General features: G+C 39.4%; 2 protein-coding genes and 1 non-coding gene across 3 annotated transcripts in view; 2 read left to right on the forward strand and 1 right to left on the reverse strand.

Moving 5' to 3' along the window:
* Gtf2f2 (general transcription factor IIF subunit 2) overlaps positions 1-26,917 on the forward strand; it is a 116,153-nt gene that overhangs the window by 30,339 nt on the left and 58,897 nt on the right. The window lies entirely within an intron of this gene.
* On the forward strand, positions 8,747-8,882 carry LOC127230545 (small nucleolar RNA SNORA5). Its single transcript, XR_007835192.1, has one exon. It is a non-coding gene; the product is annotated as a small nucleolar RNA SNORA5 (small nucleolar RNA).
* Kctd4 (potassium channel tetramerization domain containing 4) lies at positions 17,912-25,755 on the reverse strand. The gene is made up of 2 exons (XM_051195358.1): positions 25,684-25,755; positions 17,912-19,138 (listed from the first exon to the last, which is right to left on the reverse strand). The coding sequence occupies exon 2, from the start codon at positions 18,939-18,941 to the stop codon at positions 18,162-18,164; it is 780 nt and encodes a 259-aa protein (XP_051051315.1). The 5' UTR covers positions 18,942-19,138; positions 25,684-25,755; the 3' UTR covers positions 17,912-18,161.

Genomic DNA, 26,917 nt, shown 5'->3' on the forward strand with positions numbered 1-26,917 from the left:
TCACTGCCTGTGGTTCCTCTCAGCATCTTTCACCCCACCCCTACCCTAAAATCTCTCCAGTCCAGGGACTTCGCTTTCCTTCCCCAGCTTCCCATTCCTACCCGATCCAGCCACTTCAGCCATGTGCTGGCTTGGTTCTCTGCTCTCTCTCATTCCTCCCTTACTCTCCCCTTCCCATTCCTCTCATAGCCCAGTTCAGTCTGGACCCTTCCAGATGCCTCTGCCTGTTCTCCGCCATATCTATAATAAACCTCCTCTTCCATATCTAGGAGCAGTCATGTCCTCGTTTTCATTCAAGGAGACTAGGTATGATAAAGGTGTAGCAAGGCCACTACTCTTTAGCTAGCAGAATTATGTTAATGGCTTCAGTATATCATTCCACCCTTAAATTTCTTAGTACACGTCTCTATATGGATTCCTTGTTAAAAAATATACAACCACAAACCACTGTAATAGGTGCAAAAAATAGCATGAATCCCAAAATGTCTTCATAGATATAGATTAGTGGGAGCTGTTAATGCTCAAATTCTAGTGGCTTCTTTCCTTATTAATTTTCTCTTTTTAAATATATTTTATTCTCTGTTTTTTGATAGAACTTTAACCAAAGAAACCATGGTTCATACTGCATGGCATCACTTTGGGAAGATGCAGTTTGTCAAGTCCTTCTTACTGTATCAGTTGCGTGATCTTTCTGTGGACTGAAAAATTTATGTGATGAAAATGCTTAAGAGTAGAAAATAGTTTCTAGGGCAATTCCAAGGCACTGGTGACACATACGAGACCATGCTGAGAGAGATGCTGTTCACTGAATATTGGGGTTATTTTTTACTTTGTCAAAGTAAAGTTAACAAGAGTTGTTTGGAAATGCAAAGTATTGCTAATCTAGTGTAACCAAAATCTAAGAAGCAGAGGGCTTTCAAAGTAGAGCCTAACAACCAAACAAAATATTTTGTGACTTTGTAATATGAATGGAATAAAAAAATGTTAATTTTCAAGTGTGTCTCAAGGAGGGGTATTGTTTATAACTTAGCTAAACTCTAGTTTACACTATCAGTATGTTACTTGGGGTATGAAAGATACTGATCAAAATAAAAGAGAGAGGCCAACTTAAATTTCTTTGGTCGTTTTATATTCCATTATACAAGGTCACTGAGTCAGCAGCTTAAGGCTTTGAAATGAAACCACAGTCTTGTTTGCCTACCATCTAGTAGGAGTGTGTGGCCTGACCTGGGGGAGATGTTGATGGGAGCCAGTGTCTACTGAAAGACTGCTGTGTAAGAAGAGAAATGCGCTGAGGTCTGTGGCCGTTGGTGTTTTAAAAGTGCTCGAATTCTTTCCTACAGACACCTCACTAGCGGTTCAACAGATGCATGCTGTCCCCTTCCCCCTTCTGAAGAGCCTTTCTGAGGATGTTTTAGGAAAGGAGGGAATTATAGTCAGCTCTCTTGATAGAAAAGAAAGATCTTCCCACCCAGTGTTGTTTACAGCGTCAGTATCTCACATAGGACTGTAGAATTTAATGGCTGTGGTGATGAAATAGATTTTCCCCCCTTATTGTATAACTTGTTACTGTAATTTGGCTGTTTATTCAGATGAATACATACACTGTTGAATAAAGGAAAAATGTGGTTTAGAGCAGTTTTCATTGCTTTCTCTGCTGTGTCTTGGTGAACACCGATGTTTCTTATATGTACAAATGAAGGTCAGGCTCCCGTGGTTTGGGACTGTTGTAAATGATGTCTGTGCCCACCCATGCATATCTCTTGGTTCTAGTATTTCTGTGTACCTGGGCCAACTTCTACATTGTGGCATCTCTGTTTCTCCCTGAAAGAGCTGTTTCTTCTGCCAGCTAGCCTGCCCACAGGGAGGGATGGAGAGTACCAGAGTACTGACTGGTGTTTCTCTGTGTAGCTTTGTAGACCAGACTGGCCTCGAATTCACAGAGATTTTGCCTGCCTCTGCCTCCCTAGTGCTGGAATCAAAAGCATGTACCACCACCGCCTGGCCAGACTACTGACTCTTAACCCTATGGGCAGCCTGCCAAATCTAACTTGAGAAGAGTTAGTGGGAGTAAGCACTATTCCATTAACTCCTAGTTGGGTCACTTTGAGAATGTGTCCTATGCTGCCTTTCAGAGTTTTGCAGCTGTAGCAAACAACAGTTTCCTACAGTGGGTTCAGCTGGCACTGATTTCCTAGACCAGTCTGTTAGTATTTAGGCATTTGTACTGGCCTGCCTTTGGAGTTCTGACAGGACACGCCCTCAGCTGCTGCCACTAAGAGGCCACCTGTGCCTATTCAATATGTTCTCTTTTAAAGGGCCCTCCTACCTTCCATCCCTCTTTCTCTCCCTCCCTCTCTCTGTCTGTTCCTCTCTCTTTGCCCCCTGCCTCCCCCCCCCCACACCTTCTCTGCCTCTCTTTCTTCTCTCCAGCTGCTCTTGTCACAGAGGCCAGTCTCCTCCCTCCCGTACCCTTTTAATGATCCTTTTCCCTAATTCAAAAAACCCTCCATTTGAACTCATGGCCTCACTGACTCCTTTGGTTCCTCTTCCCCAGTCGTCTCCAGTATTTCCTGACATTCACCTCCCTCACAGGAACGCTTCCTGATGTTTCAGACCATGTCTCCCAGTTGGCTTCTGGAGGACTAAGACAAGTCTGGGAACATGGGTGTATGCATTGGCTGGCTTTCTCTCCCTCTCTCTCTCCATTTTCTTTTTGGGAGAGGGAGAGAGAGAGTGTGTGTGTGTGCTGGGGTGGGCAGAAGACAGCTTGTAAGAGAGCCACTTCTATCCTCCTTCATGCTGGTCCTGAGATGGAGCTTGGATCACCAGGTGGTGCATGCCTTACTGGTTAAGCCAGGTTTTGTTTGTTTTTTGACACAGGGTCTTACCATGTAACCTCAACTGGCTTGGTACTTAATTTATAGACCAGGCGGGCCTCAAACCTACAAGGAATCACCTGCCCCTGCAGGATTAAAGGTGTAGGCCACCACACCCAACTCCTACTTTTGTTTTTTAATTCATAGATCTACCATTGAAGTTTCTAGACTTATACTTTGTATATCTTTAGCAACTTTTTCTCCCTTTTAATATACATTACTTTTTACATTTTCAAGCACAGGTTTTTACATGGATACAGGTATTGTTTAGAAATAGTATAATACTAAAAAACATCCCGATTCATAAGCACTATGTGTTAAGGTAGACCAGAGAGTTAGCAACATACATTTTCCTTTTCTAAGAGAAAAGTAAATAAGAAATGAGTTAGCTATTTGAGACATATCTAGGTTGGTAAATTTATCATTTAATTTGGAATTCCAATTAATTTTTCTTTCTCTAACTTAACAACTTTTAATAATTTTCTTCTGACATGACTTAGAAGCAAGTGAAAGCATTTGTGGAAAGTGAATGTCAGTTGAATCAGTGATGCAGGTAATTTATTTGAATTACTTTTGAGTTTTTTTATTCTTGAAATGAAATCATTTCCAACAAATGACATTTTCCTAAGCTAATGAGGTGCTTTGTACATGGAATATCTTCCCCCTTGCAACTGCCTTTTTGAGTGAATTATATTCTAATAGAGTCTGTAGCTTTGAAGTTGTTATTTCAGAAAGCTGGAGAATATAGAGAATCTAGGTTCATGACAGCCTGAGAGTTGGTATTCCAGAACTCATTTTGAGATGTAAATGACAGTTTATGGAAGAGGAATAAAAAGTGATGGGAATAAAAGGATGTGGCTAGCCCTGAAAACTAAGTGTATTGAAGAGACTTGGTTTCCAGGGACTTGAATGTAGAAGATGGGTAGGCAAAGAAAGAATTTAGTGGAAGCAAAAGAGAAGGGGAAATCAACAACAACCCCCCCCAAAAAAAAAAAAAAAACCCAGCAGAATTGTATTAGATGAATGAAAGAAGTTTCCATGAGTACCTAGCATCTCCATTAGCACACCAGCAGGTAAAGCCTGTTGTATACTGGGTGGGTGAGAGTGAGGACCTTGGAACAAGCCAGAATGAAGGTTGGTTCTTGGAGGATGAGATGGAGGGCTAGAGGTCAGTCACACAGGAGTGAGTCCTCTCCCTATGATACTGGTGCTCATGAAAAGACCGAATTTCCTGAAAATGGGGAATATGGAAGATTGCTGCTTCTCATGGATTAGGAGGCTGGTGCTATGGTGTCAGCATCTCCAAACACTGTGAAGTTCTACTGGAGTAAAGGTTTGGGGAAAAGAGAATTAACATTCAGTACTTGATTCCATCATGATTTGGGGCTACCACTTTCTTACAAAAGACCAGCCCAGTGTCATTTTGAAGTTAACTGTTACACAACTACATATATTCTATGTACTAGGATGTACATAGAATACATCTAGAGTACTAGACTAGGAATGTTTCTCACCTTTGTGGGCAAAGTGTACAAATCAACTATTGTCTTTGCTCATTCTAGTGATAGTCTGTTTTGCAGGATTTTGTCTCGGCTTCTGTTCAGGCAGTGAACAGTACCTCAACTTCATTAGCTCTAGGATATTTGTGATTCTAAAATTGCTTTAAATACTTATGTAAAAATGTTTACATTTATGATAATTGTTCATAGTTACTCTTCAGTGGAAATAATAGCTTTAAGTATTTATAACCTAGGTCCTTTCAGTTGGTAATTACTTTTTTTTTTTTTTTTTTTTTTAAAGACAGGGTTTCTCTGTACTATTTTGGAGCCTGTCCTGAACTAGCTCTGTAGACCAGGCTGACCTCAAACTCACAGAGATCCGCCTGCCTCTGCCTCCCAAGTGCTAGAACTAAAGTTGTGTGCCACCAATGCCCAGCAATACACTTCATATTCCACTGTTACTTTCACACATGAATAATAAATGGCTCGTCATTGATGTTTTGTCTCTTTCATATCTGCCTTGTCTGGATTATGTGATGCAAATCCGAGTTCTATCGCCTTGTAGTAATCACTTTAGTTTCAGGTTCTCCCTCAGGGATTCTCCTGGAGCCGTTCCAAAGAGTGATATTTAGGGATAATGAGCTCTAGAATGAAAGCTTCCTGGTTTTGAAAATCTCAGTTCTTCATAATCCCAATCTTTATCTATGAGTGAGTTTGACACTAGTGGTTTTATAAAGAAAAGATATATTTGCATTATGTTACTTTTTATAGTGAAGTTTTATTGAACTGTAATTTACATTTCATTCTTTTACAGGGAACAGTTTGCTAGTTTTATTATATTTACAGTGTGGTACACCTATCACAACATTCTATTTTACACCATTTTTATCTTATTAAAAACAGTCTTATTAGCAGTTACTCATTAATCCCACTCCAGCCTCTACTGCTGCTGTCTGTACTATAGTTATCCATTCTGGAAACTTCATATAGGTAGAATCAAAGTATTTTTTTTGTGATTGGCACTTACTTGTATTGGTTACTCTTCTGTTGCTGAGAAAGAACACAATGACCAAAAGCAACTTAAGGAAGAGTTCATTTTGGCTTATGGTTCCAGAGGGATAGAGTCCTTCACCAGCTCGAAGACATGGATGGTTGGTTCTTGACATAGAATGCCGTGTGTGTGTGTGTGTGTGTGTGTGTGTGTGTGTGTGTGTGTGTGTGTGTGTGTGTGTGTGTGTGTGTCTCCTTTAAGTTGCCCCTTAGGATTCATTGAGCTTCATGCCTGTAGATTGCTGTTTTTCTTCAATCATAGAACACTTTCAGACATCCCTTGTCTCTGCTGTCTCCTTTTCTTCCTCACTCTGAAATTCTGACTGAACAAGTGTTTTGAACAAGCGCTCAGTTATGTCCTGCATGTCTGTTTTGCTTTTTTTTTTGTTTTCCCCCCTAATGCTATATACTCTGCAAAATTTATGTTTTCATATTCCTGTTCACTGAATGATTTCTTTATTTATGTCTAGTCAGATATTAAACATATCCGCTGACGTTTAAATCCCATCTATTGTGTTTTCAGAGTTTCTAGATGTCCTAGCTGATTATTACTGTGTTTCTCACAGCATAATTATTTCAGAGTCTGTATTGGAGAATTCTAATCTCTGATGTCAGACCTAGTTCTTTCCTCCAGATAGGACTTGCCTTGCTTCCACCAGGCACTTGGGGTCATTACCAGTTCTCATTACCATTTGAGCAGTTTATAGTTGGGTTTAAAAAAAAAAAAAAAAACCACCAAAGTTGGGCTTAAAGTAAATGATGCAACGTTCCCATGGATGTGTGGGTACCTGAGCTAGGCTGGGTGGGTCTTTTGCAGGGCTGATATCAGTGAGTTGTTCACACAACTGCATTCAGCTGTGAGTTGGCTGTGGCGCTGCTTCTGACTTCCTCCCTTACGGTTGGATTCAGTGTTGCAGGGCACCTTGGTCCTCCCTCATGCTCTGCAGTACTCTCAGTGTTTAGTGTCTAGCCCGGCGTCTGTATCTGGCATCATCAGTCGGGTGGGTAGGGTTCTTCAGCTGCAGTTGATTAGCCTCATACAGTCACAGGGCCAGCCTAATTCAAGAAGGAAATAATCCACCACGTCTTTCCCTCCCTTTCTTCCTTTCTGTTTTTCTTCTGTTTGTGTGTGGGTAATCTCTCATTTTTACCATACAGAACCCTGGGAAATTCAGCAACTAATTATCCTCTTGTCTTAGTGCCTATGAATTTGGGGAGTGGGGCACAGTGGTTGTACTTTGAATTAGTAGTCATCTTCCTGGAAATTGTATCTAAATTGCATCACTAATAGAATGTGTGGAATTTAGTCCAGCACAGGTTTGGTACCCATAAGTGTTTTTTATTCAGTATTTTTCTGAAGCTTAAAAATTTAAAACTAAAGGTGTGGGGGGTGCTCTAAGGGAGCTCATTATATTACTTTGTTTAGGAAATAATTATTTCTAAATTCATCCCAAATTGATTTTTTATTCCAGGCCCTTCAAGAATCAGGCATTAAGTATGATAAGATTCATTGTGCAAGGATTTCTTGGGAAAGTGGCTTCCATTCTCTTCACACATCTCCTTCCCTCTTCACTGGCTGCCCTAATAAGGAAAGAGTTATTTATTTTAGCTAGTGGCAGCTTGAAATTTATTGGCCTATTCACAGTAGCTTTCTTAGTTTCTTTTCCTGTTGGTGTGACAAAATACTCTTAAAATCAATTTGAAGAAGAAAGGATTTATTTTAGGTAATGGTTCACTGTGGATACACCATCATGGTGAGGAAGTCAGGACAGCAAAAGCCTGAGCGGCTGGTCACATCAAATCCACAATCAGGAACCAGAGGGTGATCAGTGCCTGCTGCTGCTGTTGCCTTTCTCCGGTTGCACAGTCAGGACCCCAGCAGGGAGTGATGCCACCCACAGTGGCCAGTTAGTTCTTCTCACCTCAGCATGATGGAAACAGTGCTCTGAACGTACAGCCAGGGCCCTTCTCCCAGATGGGTTTGGATGCTGTCAAGTTGGCAGTTAACACTGACCATCAGACAATAAATCAGGGAAAAAACTTAGTCAAGAATTTCTTACTTGGGGATTGGCTGAATGGATAGCAATGCCTTAAATGTCTTTTACTCATACATGGCCATTCTTTTCCTAATGCTCTTAAAAACAATTACTAGGTAGACTGCTTTACCTCTGAATTATATTGCTGATAAGTACTGTTTCAGAAATGGAGTTGGGGTGGGGGTGAGAAACAGCTCTCTGCTTTGGAAAGGGGAGGGAGCTGCATAGATAGGGAGATTGGGCTTTGAAGCCTACTGCTGAGTCAGAACTGCCTTAGTCACTGTGACTGCATTGGCTTGCTCTTTGCTAAATTTCAGCTTCACCATCTTTAAACTGAAGGTAGAATTAGCAAGTATTTACCAGAGTGCATGGTGGGAGCTGATGATGAGTAGATGTCAGTGGCAGTTTCTCCAGCTTCTTTCAGAAATTCTTTTATTTTCATATTCATCACCTTATATCTGTATGTTATTCTTCTGCATATGTAATAATAACCTATGGTGATGTGAGCTAGAATTTTTGGACAAGCAAGAGTCTTAGGCTGTGAAGACAATTTTAAATAAGTATCTATTGTAGCTGTTTTTAAAACATGGGTCTAAAAAATTAGTTTCTTTGGGTTGTATTAAATTACAAGGAATCGTCATAGTGATCTGCTGTCACCTGTGGGGGAAGGTGGCACTGAGGCTCTGTGTGTGGTCAGTTGGCACTGTCATTGTCTTCTAAGATTGGTAAGGATTAGGCTACTAAAGCTGTTCTTTCAGCCTTTCAGAATGACAGCAATGTTCAGTCTTCATTGTGACTTGTTTTTTTAGTAAACTCAAGATAACTAGAAACTAAAGGTATCTGGGTTTGAGGCCATACCTCAGCTTTTATTGGTCTTTGCTCACGTCTTCCATTTCTGAGTTTTCCTAATTTTAGGATGCTTTCTGTTTCTAATGGTCTCTTTACATGCATTTTTGTTTGGGCCTTCAAATGATTCATAGGTACTTGCCTTTTGGGCAGCTTTAAAATAAGGCCTTTAAAATAATAATGGTTTTATATTTTATAATTAATTAGTATATATTTAGGAGTAACTTAGAAGAGAATCTACTAACCCATAGATGAATGGGTGATTCCTTTGAGTGTATTGTGTAAAGTCCTAATCACATTCCAACCATTGTTTTTTAGTACCCCCTCTGCCTCCACCCTCTGTCCCTTTCCCCTCACCCTCTTTTCCTCCTTTCCCACTTTCTCTCCTCCACTCCTTGTCTCTCCTTTGCCTTCGTTTTGAAAAACACTATCTGGTTGCAGTCAAGTCAAATTCAGTTTCCATCCTATTATGGTGGGGGCTGGCCCAGATGGCTGCCACAGCAAGCTCTGCTGCTTATGGGCTCTGTGTCCCCCGCACTGGGACTTAGGGATAAGTTTGGCTGCAGACAAACAAAATAACAACAAAAACAAAAAACAATGCCTGGAGCCAGCAAGATGGCTTAATGGATAAATGCATCTTCTGTCAAGCTTGAGGATCTGAATTCAGTCCCCAGGACCTACATGATAGAAGGAGAGAATTGGCTCACACACACAAATAAAAATAAACACTATGTAGTAATAATTTAGAACCTGTGTAGATTTTTGCATGAGTGTCCTTATATTTTAGATGTGTTAAGATGTAGATGTGTCTGTGCTGATGTCTCTGTTGATATGTTATTGGAAGGAGATGCCTGGTGGTTTGAATCATTTACTGTAGTTTATTGATTGGAAAACTGGAGATAATGTGTAGACTACTAGGGAACAAATGTGTGCCCTGCTGGTCTGTGGTGGCAACCCTTAATGCAGCTTTCTCTGTGCATTCTGTATGTTTCTAGGATTAGCCTCTGTCTTGTAGCTCTCACTAGCTCAGTGTTTTTACAATCAGTTTCTCTTTTCCAGTGCTCTTATTCTGTATGCTGTTATGAAATAGCATTCAAAGTGCTTTATTAAGTGTGATTTTTTTTTTTTTTATTCTTGATACTGTAAGGATGCAGAATTGTATCCCTCTATCTCAGTAATCTTCCTCTACCACAAAATGGAGATGTTGAACGAAATTTACTGTATCTCAGATCTGTAGCACTGTTCTGTGTTTACTTGACACACATACCTTTCCTCCCCTCCTTTGCTTAAAGATATTCTACTCGTGTTTCCTAAAAAAAAGTTTTTTAATTGTGCTTTAGAGATCAGTTTCATAGTTATTCCCAGTTGTAGTTGTTTCTCCTCAACTTAATCCAGAGATGATTCTGTGTATGAATGAAAAAATTTGCCTGCCTTTCAATGCTTTCTTCCCTGGCTAGACTTTATTTTCAGAGGGCCTTTTTTTTTTTTTTTTTTTTTTTTTTTTAAGATTTATTTATGAATTTCTTGTTTGTGTGTATGTCTCTGTGCCACATGCATGTTTGGTGTCCATGGAGGTCAGAAGAGGGCATCAGATCCTTTGGAAAAAGAGTTATGGACGATTGTGAGCTGAGTAGCAAGCTCTCTTAACTGCTGAACCATCTCTCCAGCCCCCTGGCTAGACTTCTTATCCTGCCTACTCTCTTTTCCCTTCTGCAGTTGTGGCCCCAGTAGGAAATGGATCCTTTGCCCTGAATTTTTTTTTTTTTTTTTTTCAGCATACTTATCAAGGCAAATTGAATTCAGTTATGGTTAACTCAAGCCTCTCACATTATATTAAGCTAAGGCCTGACCTGATCTATGAACAGAGATTCTGACCTTCCTCCGGTGTTGTCTTGACATTTGCAAGCCTCGTGTTCTTGGTCAGGTTTCTCTCTGAGTTCTTTGGGTCTAGTCTGAAGAAGCAGTATTACTGAGTGACTAAAAACTTGATACTTGAAGGTTGCTTGCCAGCTGTGCGACTGGACAAGTTGTCCGCATCTGTGGGTCTCTATGTCTTCTATAAAATAAGAGTGCTAACACTCCTCAACTACTTCAGATTGACTGAACTAGGCAGCATCTTGAGGCATCAGTGACTTAGATACATCTCCCCACTCTGATAGTGAGTTTAAGATGGCAAGTCCTGTCTACCCAGGTTCTGTCATCAGCTACCCCTTGCCATTGTTAGCTTGTAGCTTCTGTTCTCATGGTTTCTAGGATGAGTGTTGTACTTAACCATCATGTCTGCATCTTGTTAGTGAAATAGAGGCAAGAGGAAGAAGGCAAAGGGCTCAGCCAGCCTGTCTCCTCTTTAAGGGACATATTACAAGTCACATATGCCTGTATGCCACCTGAGACTGTGGCCACTCTCTCAGTCCTAGAACAGCAGGAAATAGAGGTATTATCTGGAGCAGTTAGAGTCCTAGCAAAGGAAGAGAAGATGATTCTGGGAAGTAATGAGCAGTCCCTTCCATAGGTGCTCGGGGACTGCCATGTTTGGTGCTTTGAAAACGACGGTACTTATGTGAAAAAATGGAAAAGGGAGTTTGGTTGTTTGGGACAGAAAGTTGGGACTTGTTTAATATACTTTAAAACCCTTTGTGTGTGATGATTTTGTTGGGATTTGTTTTAATTATTGACATTAGTACGCTTATTTTAGGAAGAATGTTAACATTTTTGTAAGATTTATTTATGTACGTATATGAGTGTTCTATTTGTGTGACAGAATAGGTTTTTGTGAGCCACCATATGGGTGCTGGGAATTGAACTTGGTACCTCTGGAAAAACAGCCAGGGCTCTTAACCGCCTAGCTATCTTTCTAGCCCCATATATATTTGTCAGTTTTAAGGAATAAAAACTTGTTATTAAGTGATCATAAATATTTTTCTTTTAAAGAAAAATTGGTTTTTACTATCTTGCTTTTGTAGTCAAATTATAATAACATTGCAAAGGGATGTATGAAAGATTATTCGATTCCTGCAAAATTGCATCTCTTTTTTAAGTAAAATTACTTTGTGTTTTTTAAAATAAAAGACATGAACATAAATATTAAAAATTTTTGTGACATTAGTAAGCTAAATATTTCTGAAATTGTTTTGTCTGCAAAACAGCTCTTTTTCCTCTTTGCCTTTTTTTTTTTTTTTCTTTTTGCTAAAAGCTACTAAGTGCTGGAAAAGTATAATTTAACATATTACCCATTTGCCAAAGGATACAAAAAAAGATGCTTGCCTTGGGGGGGGGGGGACAGTATTCTTATAAATATTTACTGCTGTGCCCATTTCTGGACCTCAGCAACATCATGCATTTTAATGCACTCTCTCTTAAGGAGTCACATTCCCAGCACCTCTGACTTTTTCTGACTTGTTTGGATTAATTCAAATGCTTCCCCAGAAGGACAATCTTTTATAATGTAACATGCTTGGTACCACATACTGCCATGATACTTGAAGCAACCAAACGTGATCCCTCTTGTTGGAAAACCATTAGCTTCTGAGTGTTTTAGCTTGTAGCATGATCAGTAATTCCTTCTTCGATTTTGGAATCCTCCACTCCTTTCCTTTTCTACCTTGAACTTGTGAAAAAACCTGCTATTTAATATATACCTACTTTAAAAATACAATGAAGAGACTGGAGAGGTGAAGCAAGAGTTAAGAACACTTCTGCTCCTCCAGAGGATCCGAGTCAGGGAGTTCACAGCCACCTGTAACTGCAGCTCCAGAGGATTTGACACCCCTTTGTGGCCTCTGTGAGCGGGCGCACACGCACGCGCGCACACGCGCACGCAGAGTATTCACTCTCACAGACACATGTAAGTAAAAATATAATACAACTTTTTAAAATAAAACGAATTAAAAGTAATTGTGCTTGAATTTTTAAAATTCCAACTCATGTTTAAAGAGACAGCCTTGGAGTGTGGTACCAAACATTTAGTTGGCATTGTTGATATAGTGATGTATACTTGTCTTCCAGAATGAACATCAGGAATGGCTTTATTTCATACAGAGAGAGGTCACCAAACATCAAATTGTCTACTGCCAAAGTTGTACATAGAAGTTTGCTATTTCGATGTCCATTGTTAGTGGCTTTTATTTCTCATATACACACTGACACTTTTGCTCTGCAAGAGGTGTAGTAGAGCCACCCCTTTCTTACTCATTAAGTACATTCTGCCAACACTCAGGTTATCTTATACTCAGATTCCAAAATTTTCATTGAGACTCAAAGAGGGGAGGAAGTACAACTGGAGACCAAAATGACATTGCAATGGGTCCTTCTAGTTTTCAAGGTAACTGAGTCCTGTGCACTAATCTCAGTGTGGTGTTTTCTGGTGGTATGCTTTTCTGTTTTATTGTTTTATAAGCTTCCTCCTATTTTTAAACTATTGTACAGCATATTAACTGGAATTAGTAATGTACACTTTAAAGTGTTTTCACAACAAAAAAAGATATGTGAGATAATACATACATTAATTAGTCCTGTTATCCACCATTCTACGGTGCTCACATAATTCAAAACACAGTATCATATGCCATACATGATATGCCACATGTTTTTGTCCACTAGAAATATAAGAATGTATTTCAAAATATTCACATGGATATGGAAAAACACAAACATCATAGTATCTTTGGTTATACTTAATTTTTAAAAATTCATTAAATGGTATACCTAAAGTGAATGCAAAGTCATTTAGTGATTTGTAAAACTAAATTAAATTATGAAAGATTCAAATTCAAGGAACTATTGAGACTAAAATTAGTTACTCAGCATTTCTTAAGATTTCTAAAAAAAGTTAATGAACATCTGTTGTAAGGAAGCAAAATCAATGTGTAATTAAGACTAAATCAATAGGCTAGCTCAATTTCACACAAATGTAGAAGAATTTATGCTTAGTTCTTAGGAGATATTAATCAAGATTACTTGTATAAAATTGAACCTAGCATCAAAAAAGAATTTCTAAGAATTAAGTAGATCTTTGTAGATAATTGTTAAGAATTGTTTTGAGATGTGACCAGATATACTGGGGTCCTGCGCTTGGAAAAACCTGACATGGTGGTGCCTTATTCTTTGATACCTAATAGACTTCTCTTCTTGTTTTTGTCATTCTTTAATGTCTAATTCATTATTTCACATACATAATCCCTAAGTTACACACCCTATGGCCAGTGCTGAGGTCAAAACCAGGACCTTGCTTATGCTAGGCAAGCCCTCTACCAGAGTCATCCTCAGCCCAAGATATACACATTTAACATTGGCAGAGGAGTTTAGTTAAATATAGACAACATAATAGTATGCAAAATACACTTAAGTGACTTGATAGAAACACTGTAACTAATTTTATATATATATAAATGTTATTTCTTTTTAGGTAAATTTAGATTTTATTTAGCTGTATCTGTGCGCAGCAAGTGCTTATTTAATACTTCCCCCTTGTGTTTGTTGACAGAGCAAATGAATTTTAATAGGCGCTTAAACAAAATATGATTAGGAAGCCAGCTATAGAAGAAGTTATGTGTTCGGTGCTGTACACATACATTCTCTGAGTTACAAGCTGTGTTGAATAGTCCATGTTACATTTCTGCTTACAAGCAGTGATCGTTATGACTCAGACACTAATTTTAACCTCAGCCAACACCTTTGCATTGTGAGGTATTTACTCATAACTCATTAAATAGGCATAGCTTTTAGATTGCTTTATCATCTGCATTGTTCCCACTGAATTTTAAAATGCTAATAAGATTAATGCTAACATACTGTTGTAATTTTTTTTATATAGGGCTAGAAAGTCAGTCTGAAGAAAATCATGTTGGATTTTTCAAAAAAATAATTCATCTATTTACATCCCACCCGCAGCCCCCTCAACCTCCCCTCCTAGTTCCTCTTCCTGCACCCCCCACTCCCCAGTTCCCTCCTCTTCCATCTTCATCCAGGAATTGTGTGTTTTTAATAATAAAATGTTTTTGTCTTAAAATATTTCACTTCTTTGCATAAGCAAACGTGTTCATTAAAAGTTCTGTGTTCCATTTATGTCTGAATAGAAAGCCTAACTTAGTAACTCTGCCTTCTACGTGGCTGATATTTGTGATTAGGAAGATGCCTTTGCACTGGCTAAGATTATACATGCTTTGCCTAGAAGTCCTTTATTGATGTTTAATAAGGATCAGGAGAAACAAATAGGCCGAATAGATCTTTATTCAGGGAGAAATAACTCACAACATAGACAGATGAACACCAGCAATTTCCTGGTCCCAAGGATGCCTCTGGATGTACTCCTGTCCCTGTGCTGCAAGCAATAGAGTTCTTCCAGCCCCTTCCTCAGCCTTAGTTCCCCCAGGTCACACCGGCCCTGTCTCCACCCCCAATGGGCATGGTCTATGCCACAGGACAAGGTAAATATCTCACTACAGGCCTTGAAGTAGAGGCATTTACACAACTCACAGTTGAAACTTATTTGTGAGCACATTAAAAGTTTGAAAGGATTAAGGATTGACTTACCATCCTCTAAGTTAGTTTGTGGAAGTTAATAGAATATGATTCCAGAACTCTGGAGAATTTCATTTTAGCATATTTTGCTCATAACATAAGAAAAATATTTTTCAAAATACAGTTAGCACGGGTTGTAAGGACTAACCTTTTCAACAAACCTGTTATGTACAAAATTTAGATTCATAAATAGACAAATTTGGATATTCCTTAGTCTTGTGAGATGGATGATTCACCTCATGTTCTTTAAATGACGTGACATGACATTAAAAATGTTATTTGCTATTCCAAAATTCAATTTTTCACTTAACATTTTTAGAATACTTGTATTGTGAACGTGTTCAAATAAGACAGACTGTATCTGATATTCTGAATTCACATGGAGTTCATAAAAGTCTGTTTTGTGCATGTTCAAGGTTAGGTCCTGGGGACCTGAGTGGCCTGGTTCACATGTCCATTCCCTATTGCACCTGGAACCACTAACACTGGGCTGTGAACCTCAGCTCTTAATAACTGTGTGTGAAATAGGATGGGATTCTTAACTCTTCTTTCTCTGTGAGAAGAATGACTGTGTGAGGGTTAATTAAGATATACAGCTTGATATTTGCTTATAGTAAAACACTTCAAGGCCGTCCTGGTCACTCAAACCTGTAACCCTTAGCCTAAGCTACAGGATAAGTCCCTGTCTCAAAACAAAAACTAGACTTAATGAGTATTACCTGTTTGTTAGTAGTGCCTCAAAAGTGGGGCTTAAGACTACACCAGAAGCACAGGAACAGGTTTATTTGGTAGATTCATCTTTAGGCTGGGATAGTAAGTCATCGATTTTGTGCTATTTGAAATCTCTCATTTCATTTATTCATGATGCACAGACATGTTTTAAAACAGCAGAGAGCTATAAGTACATTTTTGTTTGTCCTAATTTAAAGTTGGGTGCTAGAATCGCTGTGTGGGCTAGTTCCAGATACAGGAGAATGTTTGCTTAGGTCCTGGCAATTGCAGTAAGTGCCCTTTACCACCTTTCTTTATAAAGACAAAGGTGCTGCTCAGTTCTTTTTAACATTTGCTTTTGAGAGAGAAGTTACACACTCATTGGAACAAAGCAGTCAGGGAAGCTTTGCACTTGGCATCAACATTTTGTAAGATACCTTGACTGAAGATCCTTGTAAATGTTGCTAGAAAATTAAAATTTAAAACTAGGCACTTGGTCCCCACAGCACAACATTTAAGTACTTGAATCTGTAAATACAGTTAATTTGAATTTGCAAAGTCGGATTTCTAAAGACATAAGGGCAACCGATGTAGCCATGTTTCTTGTAGACCATTGTTATGCCTTAAATCCACATATGACTTTTCACTTAAAGAGCCACAAAGACAACAGCAGTAACTTTGTTATGGAAGCTACATTCTCTCGTGAAGCCATGGGAAGCCTTTGCAGTTCCGAGATTTGTTCAGCTGCATCTCCTATAACAGATTATGTCGGTGTATCTTTATTATCTGGAGTGAGATCTTGATAGAGAAAACCTGACTCAGACACGAAATCAGTTTTTTTCACCACCAAATCCAAAGACAAGGAAAGGTCAGCTCGTAGTCTGAGGAGGTGTGTAACCCTGAGTAGCAGCCACTGGCAAAATTGTACAGTTTTGTTTTCCTGTTTTAATAGTCCTTAGTAAGCCCTGTAGAGCTCATTAAGAAAATTTGATACTTTAGGAAAAGCATTTTTTCTTAACATCAGAAAATTATATAGTTTACATTGAGTATTTTTGTGTGACTTTTTGAAGAACTCCGTTTTATAGCTTTTAAAGGGTTTCTTTTATAATCTTTACAAGCAACTTTTATATTACCTTAATCTTTGATTTATTATAATTAAGGTTGAATTGATAATTGTTACTTTTAATGATTGCTTCTCCATCCCCTTTTCTCCCCCCACCCCCCATCTTTTTTTGATATTGAGTCTCACCTAGTAACTCTGGCTGGCCTCAAGCTTATGGTAATCCTCCTGCCTCAGCCAACCAAATATTGGGATTCAAGCTTGAGTCCCCACTTCGAGCTTGTTTTATTTTAAATTTAAGACGGTTTCTTCTTAGGAGTGATGAAGGTGCTCTTTACAGAGTAAGTAGGCGAGGAGCACACTCACATTCAGCTGGAAGATTAGTCCTTAAACAGTCATTCATAAAATAAGGCTTAACTTTTCTTTAATATTAGCATAAAGTAGAAAAAAATCAGCACAACTCTGACTTTTGATTTTAGTATCAAAATAGGTATTTTTAGTATAACATAACAGAAATGGAGTGGTAGTTGGGATTGACCTTGTTGGGTTTTAGTATGAGTTTTTGAAGGACTTTTTTACATAATAGATTCTTAAAACACTGGTAAAGTTGTTTCATAAGAGTCTTGTTGAATAATATTCATTAGATATTTTGAGCTTGAAAAATGAGCAAATAGAGTGATTGTGAAAATGGATCCTTCTATTCTGACACCATGTACTCAGCTGGGACCAAGCTACCCATGTGTGCTAGAGTGCAGTGTGCTGGGAAATGCAGTGTTAATCTCTGTTGCTTGCAGACCAGTGAGGTGCTATAGCCTGACAGTGGATTGCATCTGTGCAGAGTATTGGCTACAGTCATCAAGTGGCACTACTTGTTTTTAAAGTGACATATGTAACTTTTATTACAATCATTAATACAGGCAAAGAAGCTAGCAGTGATTTTATTATGTTTTATTGTTATCAAGCAGTTTCCTAGGAATTTTCAGCAAAATATCAATTTAGCCGTAATTCTAGTATGAAATACAGGAGCTGTAATAAAGCTTTTGGTTCCTGCTATTTAAAAAGTCAAATCAGTGACTGGATATGTTTCACAGTCATGTTTTGATTCATTGCCACTCTGCTTTAGATAGCTCTGTACATTTATTTTGCTCTCCATGTTTATTTTACCAGTTCAGCTTCTTTGTAGATTTTTGCTATAAGTAGAAAGGAATTTTGAACTGTATGTTGTTAACATTTGCCATAGTGAATGATAGATGCAAGTACCCAAGACATTCTCATTGAAAAACAGCTTAAGGGAAGGAAAAAAAAACCAAATAGCAAAAGCATTGTCTTTATTTACAGTGTAGAAGAGCACAGCTTCGCTGTAGGAGGAAGTGTGATGGCAGAACACCCCAGAGAAGAACATCTTTAATGATAGATTTACATACCGTTAGCTCACAGTACTTGATTAGCAGCCTGGCTCTGAGACAAGCTAGCTGGGCATGTTGTTTGGGACGCCTTTGATTCTGTGGCTTCCGAAGCTTGCTGGCTGCATGCTTGTTGTCTTTGTTCGTGAGACAGGTAATTACTTGATAAAATGAAGTGCATCACTGTGAACAATTGACCCTTTGGAGCAGTCCAGGCTGGTCAGCAGTCTAAAACCACACTTTAAAGCCATCATTATGGCCTCAAACTTAAGAGTCTCCAAGGTGCAGACAAAGGTGTTGTCTTCCTTTAGTACCAGTCGAGTGCCATTCTCAGACTTGATGAAGTATTTAAACTGGATGATATTTGACGACACAGAAAACTCCTCCGGAAACCCATCCAGCCTGCTTTTGGACACCAGGACAATGCGAGATTTTATTTTTGATATGAAATCAGGAGCATTACAGAAGATTCTCAGTCCTTGTGAACGATCGTGGTTATCTGTTATTTCCAAGAAAGTAGTCTCTCGGGGTGCCAGCTGTTCCTTTTCCCACCTGGATCTCACTTCCTCCGCCAGCCCCTTGAGCTGGAAGAATTCTGCTTCTTGAGCAAGAAGTTGATTTTCTCGAAACCCTTCAGGCAATAGAAGTTCTCCATTTCGTAGGAAGTTTAGGACATGCCTGAAGAGGAGCCCATCCCTGTCTATGAAGTAATGGCCATCGGCATCAAATGGACAGAGGATTTTCCCATTTACGATACCTTCAAGGAAAGTGTCTGGGTACTTGGTCAGTGTTTGCTTTTGAGTAATATATAAATATCCACCAACGTTGAGGGTCATCAGCGTGGATTTGCAGTTCTTGCCTTGCTCGGCATCTTCCAGGCTGTTGTGCCTCCCTTCATATTCCCTTTCTTTTTCTCTTCTGATTATTTTACGCTCCATTTTCAAGATGCGATTGCAGCTTGTTCTTCTTGGCTTGGGGGATTTTTTTCTTTCCTTTTAAAAAAGAAACACTACCACACAAGCACGCCTTTATTCCGTCCCAGCCTGGCGATGCAATGAAATGCTGGCAAGCACCGCCTGCGCTGGCAGCTGGGTTTTGCAGTAGGTGGCGTGTCAGCTATGCATGCAGGCGCTTTCTGGAGTAAAAGGAAAAGGGAATTTGCATTTAACTGTATCAGGGAAGGGATTTGTTGCAAAAGGATTTCTATGTCTCTTCTTAGAGGAAATGAGACTTACTCAGGGTACATTCTCTTTCCTCTGCCAGTTAAATTGCCATTGAGCTTTATTTCCCAGGTAAATGAGAATTGCTGTCCATTTCTAAAGGTCTAAGTCATAGTTTAGTCAGGCAAGGCTAATACTGAGATATATTGTTAGCTTTTCAAAAGTGACGTGTTGAAATCTAAGGTGAAAGAAACTACCCATATAGCATTTTCTCCTATAAAAGCCAACTGTTTTCAGTGATGTAGACCCAAACAAAAATAGGCTTACTGTTGTGACATTGCATTTGACATTGCATTTGAATTTAGTGACACTGCTTTTGAATTTAGTTGAATTTGTATGTGTTTTGGATTTGGGTCTCTATGTTAAATAAGAAGAAATTTGCATAACTTCTTTTCAGAAAAGGTTGTTTATTTACTTATTTTTTACTTCAGGGTTTAAAAAATCATGTAGGCGGTCTCTGTAGTACTCACTCAAATTTTGCTTGTTAAGATGTCCTATGAAAATCCATGAGTTTGTTTCCCCCAAGCTTGCTTCAGTGCTGCACAGTCTAGGGCTACAACAGGGACACTGTAGCCATAGCATGTGTGTGTGTGTTGGGAAAACACAGAAAGGTGAACATTCTAAATGCCTACGATATTAGTGTCGTGGGCAAGCTAGGTTTTGTTTGTTCTTTCACAAAGAGTGATAGAACAGTGTGAGTGGAATTCCTCCCTGTCCTTCTGTCCCTAAAATTGCCTTCCAGAGCACTTTAGGACTCTGAGCTTATACTCCTACAATCAAGGGCCTGGTGATTAAAAAAAAAAAATCTGGATGTATTTTCCAGTGTAGATTACTTGAGCAGCCTGTCTACTAAATGACCCTAAGGAACTCTGTTGTTCTTTGAGTAAGACGCCAGGAAAGTCACTTATATTTCCATTGCATTACTGGTTATTTTTTAAATTAACCGTGTCTTGTTAAAGGTATTAGAAGAGGTTCTCCTTTTAAAATGTCCAACTTTTACTTTCTGTGAACGGGTTAGATTTTTATTAGACATTTTTTAAAAATTGTGTATCCTTATGAATTTAACATTTAATACTGAGGTTATCAAAAGCTAATTGAAATTGGACTAGAAATCTAAGGCATCATCATTTTTTAGCTGAATGATGAAGTTCAGCTTTTCTGCTCTACCAAAGATGAAATTGCTTTCCAGAATGCTTTTAGTTTTTTCCCTCAGATTTTACAATTTGCTTTGACAAAAGCCGAACTAATGCGTCCTTCTCAGCCCTGCAGCATTTCAGAAGAGTGTGCTCTCTCAGTCTGACATTGTGTGTGTGTGTGTGTGTGTGTGTTTTAGAGTCAGATCTTGCTGTGGTATGACTTATTTTAAAAACTGGATTAGTAGGGGACAAGTTTGGAAATCAAGGAGTTCTTGTTATTGCAGGTAAATAACATCAGCAAGAGCATAATAGCTTCATAAATACTTACAGTCGTTTTTATGAACTAACAGGCACCAGACTCAATACAGTATGACCATACTTTAGGGACAGGCTTCCTGGTGTAGCTGTGCTTCCTTAGCCTGTCTGTAGATGCCTTTATAGGGCAGCCTTGATGCTGTTGCTGCTAGAAAATGGGCTTTGGTGGGGGTGGTGAGCAGGAGCACAGGCAGGCCTGTGTCTTCTACCTGAAAGTTCACTTGTAGTTTCTGCTACCAGAATTTCAACACCACAGATGAGCACTGTTTCTTCCATCTTGCCTTCTGTGTTGTTTTGTTTGTGTTTTGAGACCGTCTCACTCTAGCATACCCTGTCTTTAAAGTCTTGGTAGCCCACCTTCTTCAGCCTTTTCAGGGCTGGGGTTGCAGGTGTGAGACACCATACCTAACTTACAGCTTTACTGTGATACAGTCTGAGGACTGATCCACTGTGTGCCTCTTACCCTGAACACTTCCTCACTCTCGCTCCTGCACACCAGCTGTGGTTGCCACGAGTATTGTGACTAAAGCCTTCTTGGTGTGGGACATGAATCCACAGGACTTTCCTTTTCTGTCTTGTCTACCATCTTGTGTCTTTTAAAAATGAAGCTAGAATCCAGTAGATGCTGCCTTATCCCTATTACTGCCATTTCAGCCAGATGTTTACATTCGAGGAATTACAGGCCTCCTTTGATCATTGCTGCATGTTGTGGTATACTTGCCAGCCTGGTTTTTTTGTGAACTCTTCTAACTGTATTATTTGTGATAGATGCTTGTTGTAGGTGGTTAGTCAGCTCTAAAACTATAGGATAGTACTTGTGTAACAATACCAGAGACAGTCTATGCCTCACCACAGGTACAAAGTTATGGAATTAGTCAGTCCAGCAATACTATTACAAGAACCTAAACTGTACATCAAAGATTGGCTCCTAGGTGTCTTTGACCACCACCAGCTTAGAGGATTTCATGAAGAGTAGAGGCCCTCCTCAAGTTAAAACCTGAATTCTTTATAAGAGTGGATTGATCACACTTGATATGGTGGTATATCCCCTTATTTATCCCTAGCACTCAGAAGTTGAGGCCCAAAGATCCTGAGTTCAGGTCCCGGCTGAGCTGCATTGTAAGGTCCTATCTCAAAATTTAAAAAAGAACAGAAGACAGAAAGCTATATAGAGAGATAACCTCTTAAACACTGTAATCACAAGTCTTACAAAAAGAACCCTTCAGCAACTTCGAGAATTTAAATGGGTTGTTGGTTGAAGCATTTCCTATAGTTAAATAGGCTTGCTTAATGCCTAACCAGATTCTGGCAAGACTTCCCATTTGAGGTAATACTCATCTACTGTCTGTAGAAGGCAGAATTTATTCTAGTCTAACGGTGGGAAGAATTCACATCTTTTCTGCCAACTTCTAATGGGAGTGATTAACACAGGACATGATTATAATACATGCACACTCCATTTGTATGTTGATTGACAGATGCAAGGAGAGGCCAGTGCCCCTAGATTCAGCAGGCTCTTCGGTGAGATCTAGACACTGTGTTTCGGGAAACAGGATGGTCTTAGGAGCTTCCATTAATAGAAAGACACCCTGCCCCCACATTCTGCACCCCTGCCAGATCTTTTGGTTATTTTTGCACATTTGCTTGTATTCCTTCTTTGAAATGGTTAGTTCCCATGACCTCAGAAAGAAAATTGAAAACAACCATAGCTGTCAATTTGTACTTGATCTACTTGGTACCTCTCTGACTGTGACTCCCACTCTGCTTCCAGCTTATTGATCTGTGCTTTGACTTCACTGTGCTTTCACAAGCTCCTCTTTTTGACATGTGACTTTTTCTTCATAGCCTCCTGTTAAAGCATTGGCTGTGAGAGGCATCCAGACTGCTATTCCCTATGAATATTTTATGTTAGCCTTTTCATGTATTAAAAAATGAGACACCACTGAATCAAGGGTTTTTTTTTTGTTTTTTGTTTGTTTGTTTGTTTTTTCCATGAGAGTCTAGTCTGCTTGCATGTCAAGGTTTAGTTGTATTTTAAAATATAAAATTCACCTCATTGTGTGCTTCTGGAACTTGACTCTTACTGACACAAGTACAGTGTCAGCAAACTGGCCACAGCATCACACAGGCTATGCAGAAGGCCAGAACCTTCCTGGAACTCACTGGACATCATCTCCAGCCAGAAGAGCACATGAATGTGTCATACATGCCTCATGAACACTCATACATGCTTTTGAGGTGCTTCTCCATGGAAGCCAAAGGGGCATGTGGCTAGTTTGGCAATTTTTTAGCCTTCTCCTTAGGGTACAGAAAACAGGAGTGTTTTATCAAATGAACAAATAAAAATGACAGACTAGTTGAGAAGTTCAAGTAAATTTCATTTCACATTTTTGCTTTTGGCTTATACAATCTTGACAACTTTTAAATCTTATTTGTTCCTACTGTACACTTTTTAGAAGAATTGTTCAACAAAATTTATGTTTTATAAGTAGAAGTTAAACTTTAAAATTATTTTAAATGATGAGTTTGTTTTGTTTTAATGTTTGTTTATTTATTTATTTGGTGTATGGTATGTGTGGACATGCAAGCCCCAGCACTCATGGAGATCAGAGTGGGGAGTCGGTTTCTGTTCTGTGGATCCTGGGAATTGAACTCAGTTCATCAAGCTTAGTGGCAAGCACCATTACTTACTGAGCCATCTCGCCAGCCCTTTGTTTTGTTTGTAAATGTGGCTACCTGAAATTTTTATTTTACCCAGGATAGCAAAGCATATCTGTCAGCCATCAGGTCAGCTGTAGAGTTAGAATGTTGTACAGAACTTATCTTTGTGGTTCTCTGTAGCAAGATAGTCTCACTGTTTCTTTGTGAAGTAGTTATTTTATGTTAATAACCATGTCTGCGATCTAAATGAATGGTGTGATTTTTGAACACTTCCACAAAGTTTGTGTGTAGTGAATTAGGGATGGAGAAGTCTCACTAACATTTTTTTTTTCACATTTAACATTTCTAAAATTGTCTTAAAGTCATTGGCTTGCCAAAACTTAATGCCAGTTTTGTTTCCTTAGTGGTTCATTACATAATGATGACTGTTGAAGTTGATGTCATTTTTAAGCAACTCTGAGACACTCCTTTCATATCTCAGGAAAATAGAGACGGAATGTTTGAGGGTGGGAATGAAAGAGAGAGAGGGAGCCGCTGACAGAAGGGAAGGAACGAGGCTGCTAAATACTAACCCAGTAAGCCCTGGAGAGCACCGCCTTCTTTCCACACACCGCAGCTGAAGCGGGCTTCCAGGGGAAGTTGGTATTCAACCATAAGAATCAGCAGTAGGGAAATTTTGTTCTGAGGAGGTATCTTTTTGTTTGTTTCCAGGTAGTCCTGGAACCAGGCTGGTTTTGAACTTTGGGATCTGCTGGGATTAAAGGTGTGTGCCAACACTCCCTGCCTACGAAGGGGTTTTAACTTAAAGGGGGCTGGATTTTTGTCATTTGTTTTGGGTTTTGTTTGCTTGGTTGTTTAAGAAAGGAGAGAATTGTTTTTGCTCACAGTTGCAGAGGCTTTAACCTGTGGTGGGCTGGCTCTGCTGCTCTGGGCCAGGGTGAGGTAGAGAGCACGTTGTGGATGCCATGGTGTTTACCTCATGGTAGCCAAGAATCAGGGCTCTCAAAGGCAGTCTAGCCCCTATAGTTGAAAGAACATGTAATATTATCTTGAAAATCATAAAGAACTTAGCTGCTGTTGCTTATTGCACGTGGTAAAGAGAACAAGAGTTATTTGAGGAGTGAGCCAAGTTCGATTCCCAGTGCCCACATGGTGGATAACAACTGGCTATAACTCCAGTCCCAGGGAATTCAGTGCCCTCTTTTGTCCTTTGAGGGCACTGTGTGCGTGTGGTTCACATATCTAGGTACAGACAAAGCACTCATACCTAAATGAATACAATTTTTTAAGTGAGAGAGCAAGAGCTATTAAAGGTGAGCTTAACAGAACACAGATCAGATTCAACTGACTTAATGTGTAGTGCTGCTGAGTTAATTCTCTAATTTCAAATATAGCTGCTAAAGCTAGGCAGCATTCCTTTAGTCAGGGCCTAATACAAATCATAGGTTGAGTACTCATGAAATTTTAAGTTTTGCACTGTGGATTTTTGAATTATGGATGTTCAGCTGGTAAAACTTACACAAATATTTCAAATCCATCAGAATACAAACTTCTGTCTCCCAAGTATTTTGAGTATAGATATTCAGTCTGCTCTGTATTACAGTGACTTTCCTGCCCCCTTGTTACTACAACAAAGTATTCCTTCATATAAAAACAGCATTTCTCTATTTTGGTCCCAGATTGTATTTGCTTTATTTTGTATATGTGTGGTGTACACATAGGTATGTGTATTTACATGTGTATGTTCATATGAATACCTGAGATTGGTGTTGGGTCTTTCTGCCCAGCACTCTGCTTCATTTACTGAGGCACTGAACCTGAGTTTACCAGTTGGGCTAGCTCCATAGCTTGCCCCTTATTTCATGCCCTTACCCAGCCACTTTGCTTTCTGCTCCTAGACACCAGTCTATCACCAGCAGGTACTCTTAGGCTGGCTTCCAGCATCTGTGTCCATGCCTGCATCTCCCATCTTTCTTCCTCCCCATCCATGAAAAAATAGAGCAGTATGTATTCATGAGGAAGTTGGTCTCTCTAGATCCTAAGCCTGGTTCTCAATTACAGTTTTAGGTTTTTATTTTAAATTGAGAATCTTCAACACATTGATTTGAATGGTATTGTAAGAAAGCATATATCATCTCAAAGTCTGAAAGCCAGGTAAAATCAGAATATCAACTCACAAATTATTGATGTTACCTCTTACCTTTTAATAAAATGGAGATACTGGATTCACTTACCTGATTTGTTAAGGTGCCAAGTGGCCCCACTCAGATATCCCCAGGGTGAAAACTGCTAAGAAAATATTCTTAATGAGGAGAGAGGAGACTACTGGAAATATTAGAATCATTTACCTTTTAGATACACATGGTTTGTAGAAGGATTTCTGTTCTCTTCAAAGATAGTAGGCACAGCAATGATTTGTGAGCGTTGATTCAAAAGTCTAGAAGGCCTTCTGCTCCAAGTCTTAGTAACTAGCTTACTGTTCTGTGTTGTAGCTGGAGTTGGAAGTATCCTCAAACGTGTCCACATGCAGATGGATCCTGAGTAGTCTTGTGGAAATGAATTGGCTAATTTCTGGATGCCTGAGGACTTCCTAATCTAGCTGATCTCATTGCTCATGTGCCATGAACCCTTCCTGCTTACTTACTAATCTAACTTGCTGAAGCTAGAGGTGACTTTAACTATTCACTTCTCTTCCAGTTCTTCAACAGAATGGCACTGGGACCCTTAAATCTGTCTTTAGGGTATATTTGTTTATTATTTCTCTCTGATCCTATTAGACTTATCAAGAGTCTTTTGGCTATAAAACTAGAACTGAAATTAATAAACCTGTCTGACCAATGAGTTGGGCATGTTAGAAAAGATCTAAGTGTGTGTTTGTTTGTTTGCTTGTTTGTTTTTTGAGTCAGGGTTTCTCTGTATAACCACCCTGGCCATCATGGAACTCATTCTGTAGAACAGGCTGGCCTTGAACTCGCAGAGCTCCACCTGTCCTTACCTGCCTGAGTGCTGGAGTTAAAGGCACGCACCACCATGCCATATAAGTGTTTGGTACTTTATTACCATCATCCACAGAAGAGTTGTACAAACACCCAGACCTAGGGGAGGGAACGGAACGGAAGGGAAGGGAAGGGAAGGGAAGGGAGAACTAGTTAGAGATTGAAGGCTCTCAGTGGAATGAGCTTATGTGTCCTCTTTGCAGATTGCAGACATGACCATGTGGTCCTAGGCTTTGGCGGTTTGAGTTTCTGAGCTGAAAATTCCAAGTACAAGAGAGTGTCTGGAGTTGTTAAAGCCACTGCCAAAGCTGCTCCAGCCACCTTCAGTTCCCTCATTATCCCTACTCCCACCTTCTCTAAGTCTTCCCAGTCAGGGTTCTAACAACGCTCTTTGATCCCCAGCTGGACATAATTTCTGTGTTTAACCCAGTACTCTGTGTGTCAGCTGTGTAGCCCTTGTAGTCTTCACAGTATAGTCACTTTGTATGGTAGAATCCCATGGATGATGTGGGAGGCCATGTTCAGAAGATGGTAGGAAATGATTTCATTAGCAAGTTTCAGGGCTACATGGTAAGTCCTGTCTCAA

Source organism: Phodopus roborovskii, unplaced genomic scaffold (assembly GCF_943737965.1).
Source record: "Phodopus roborovskii unplaced genomic scaffold, PHOROB, whole genome shotgun sequence".
Classification (NCBI taxonomy): Eukaryota; Metazoa; Chordata; class Mammalia; order Rodentia; family Cricetidae; genus Phodopus; species Phodopus roborovskii.

What these genes read in the sequence shown, in the direction of transcription:
- Kctd4 (XM_051195358.1), bottom strand. Translation starts at nt 18,941, where the DNA reads ATGGAGCGTAAAATAATCAGAAGAGAAAAAGAAAGGGAATATGAAGGG.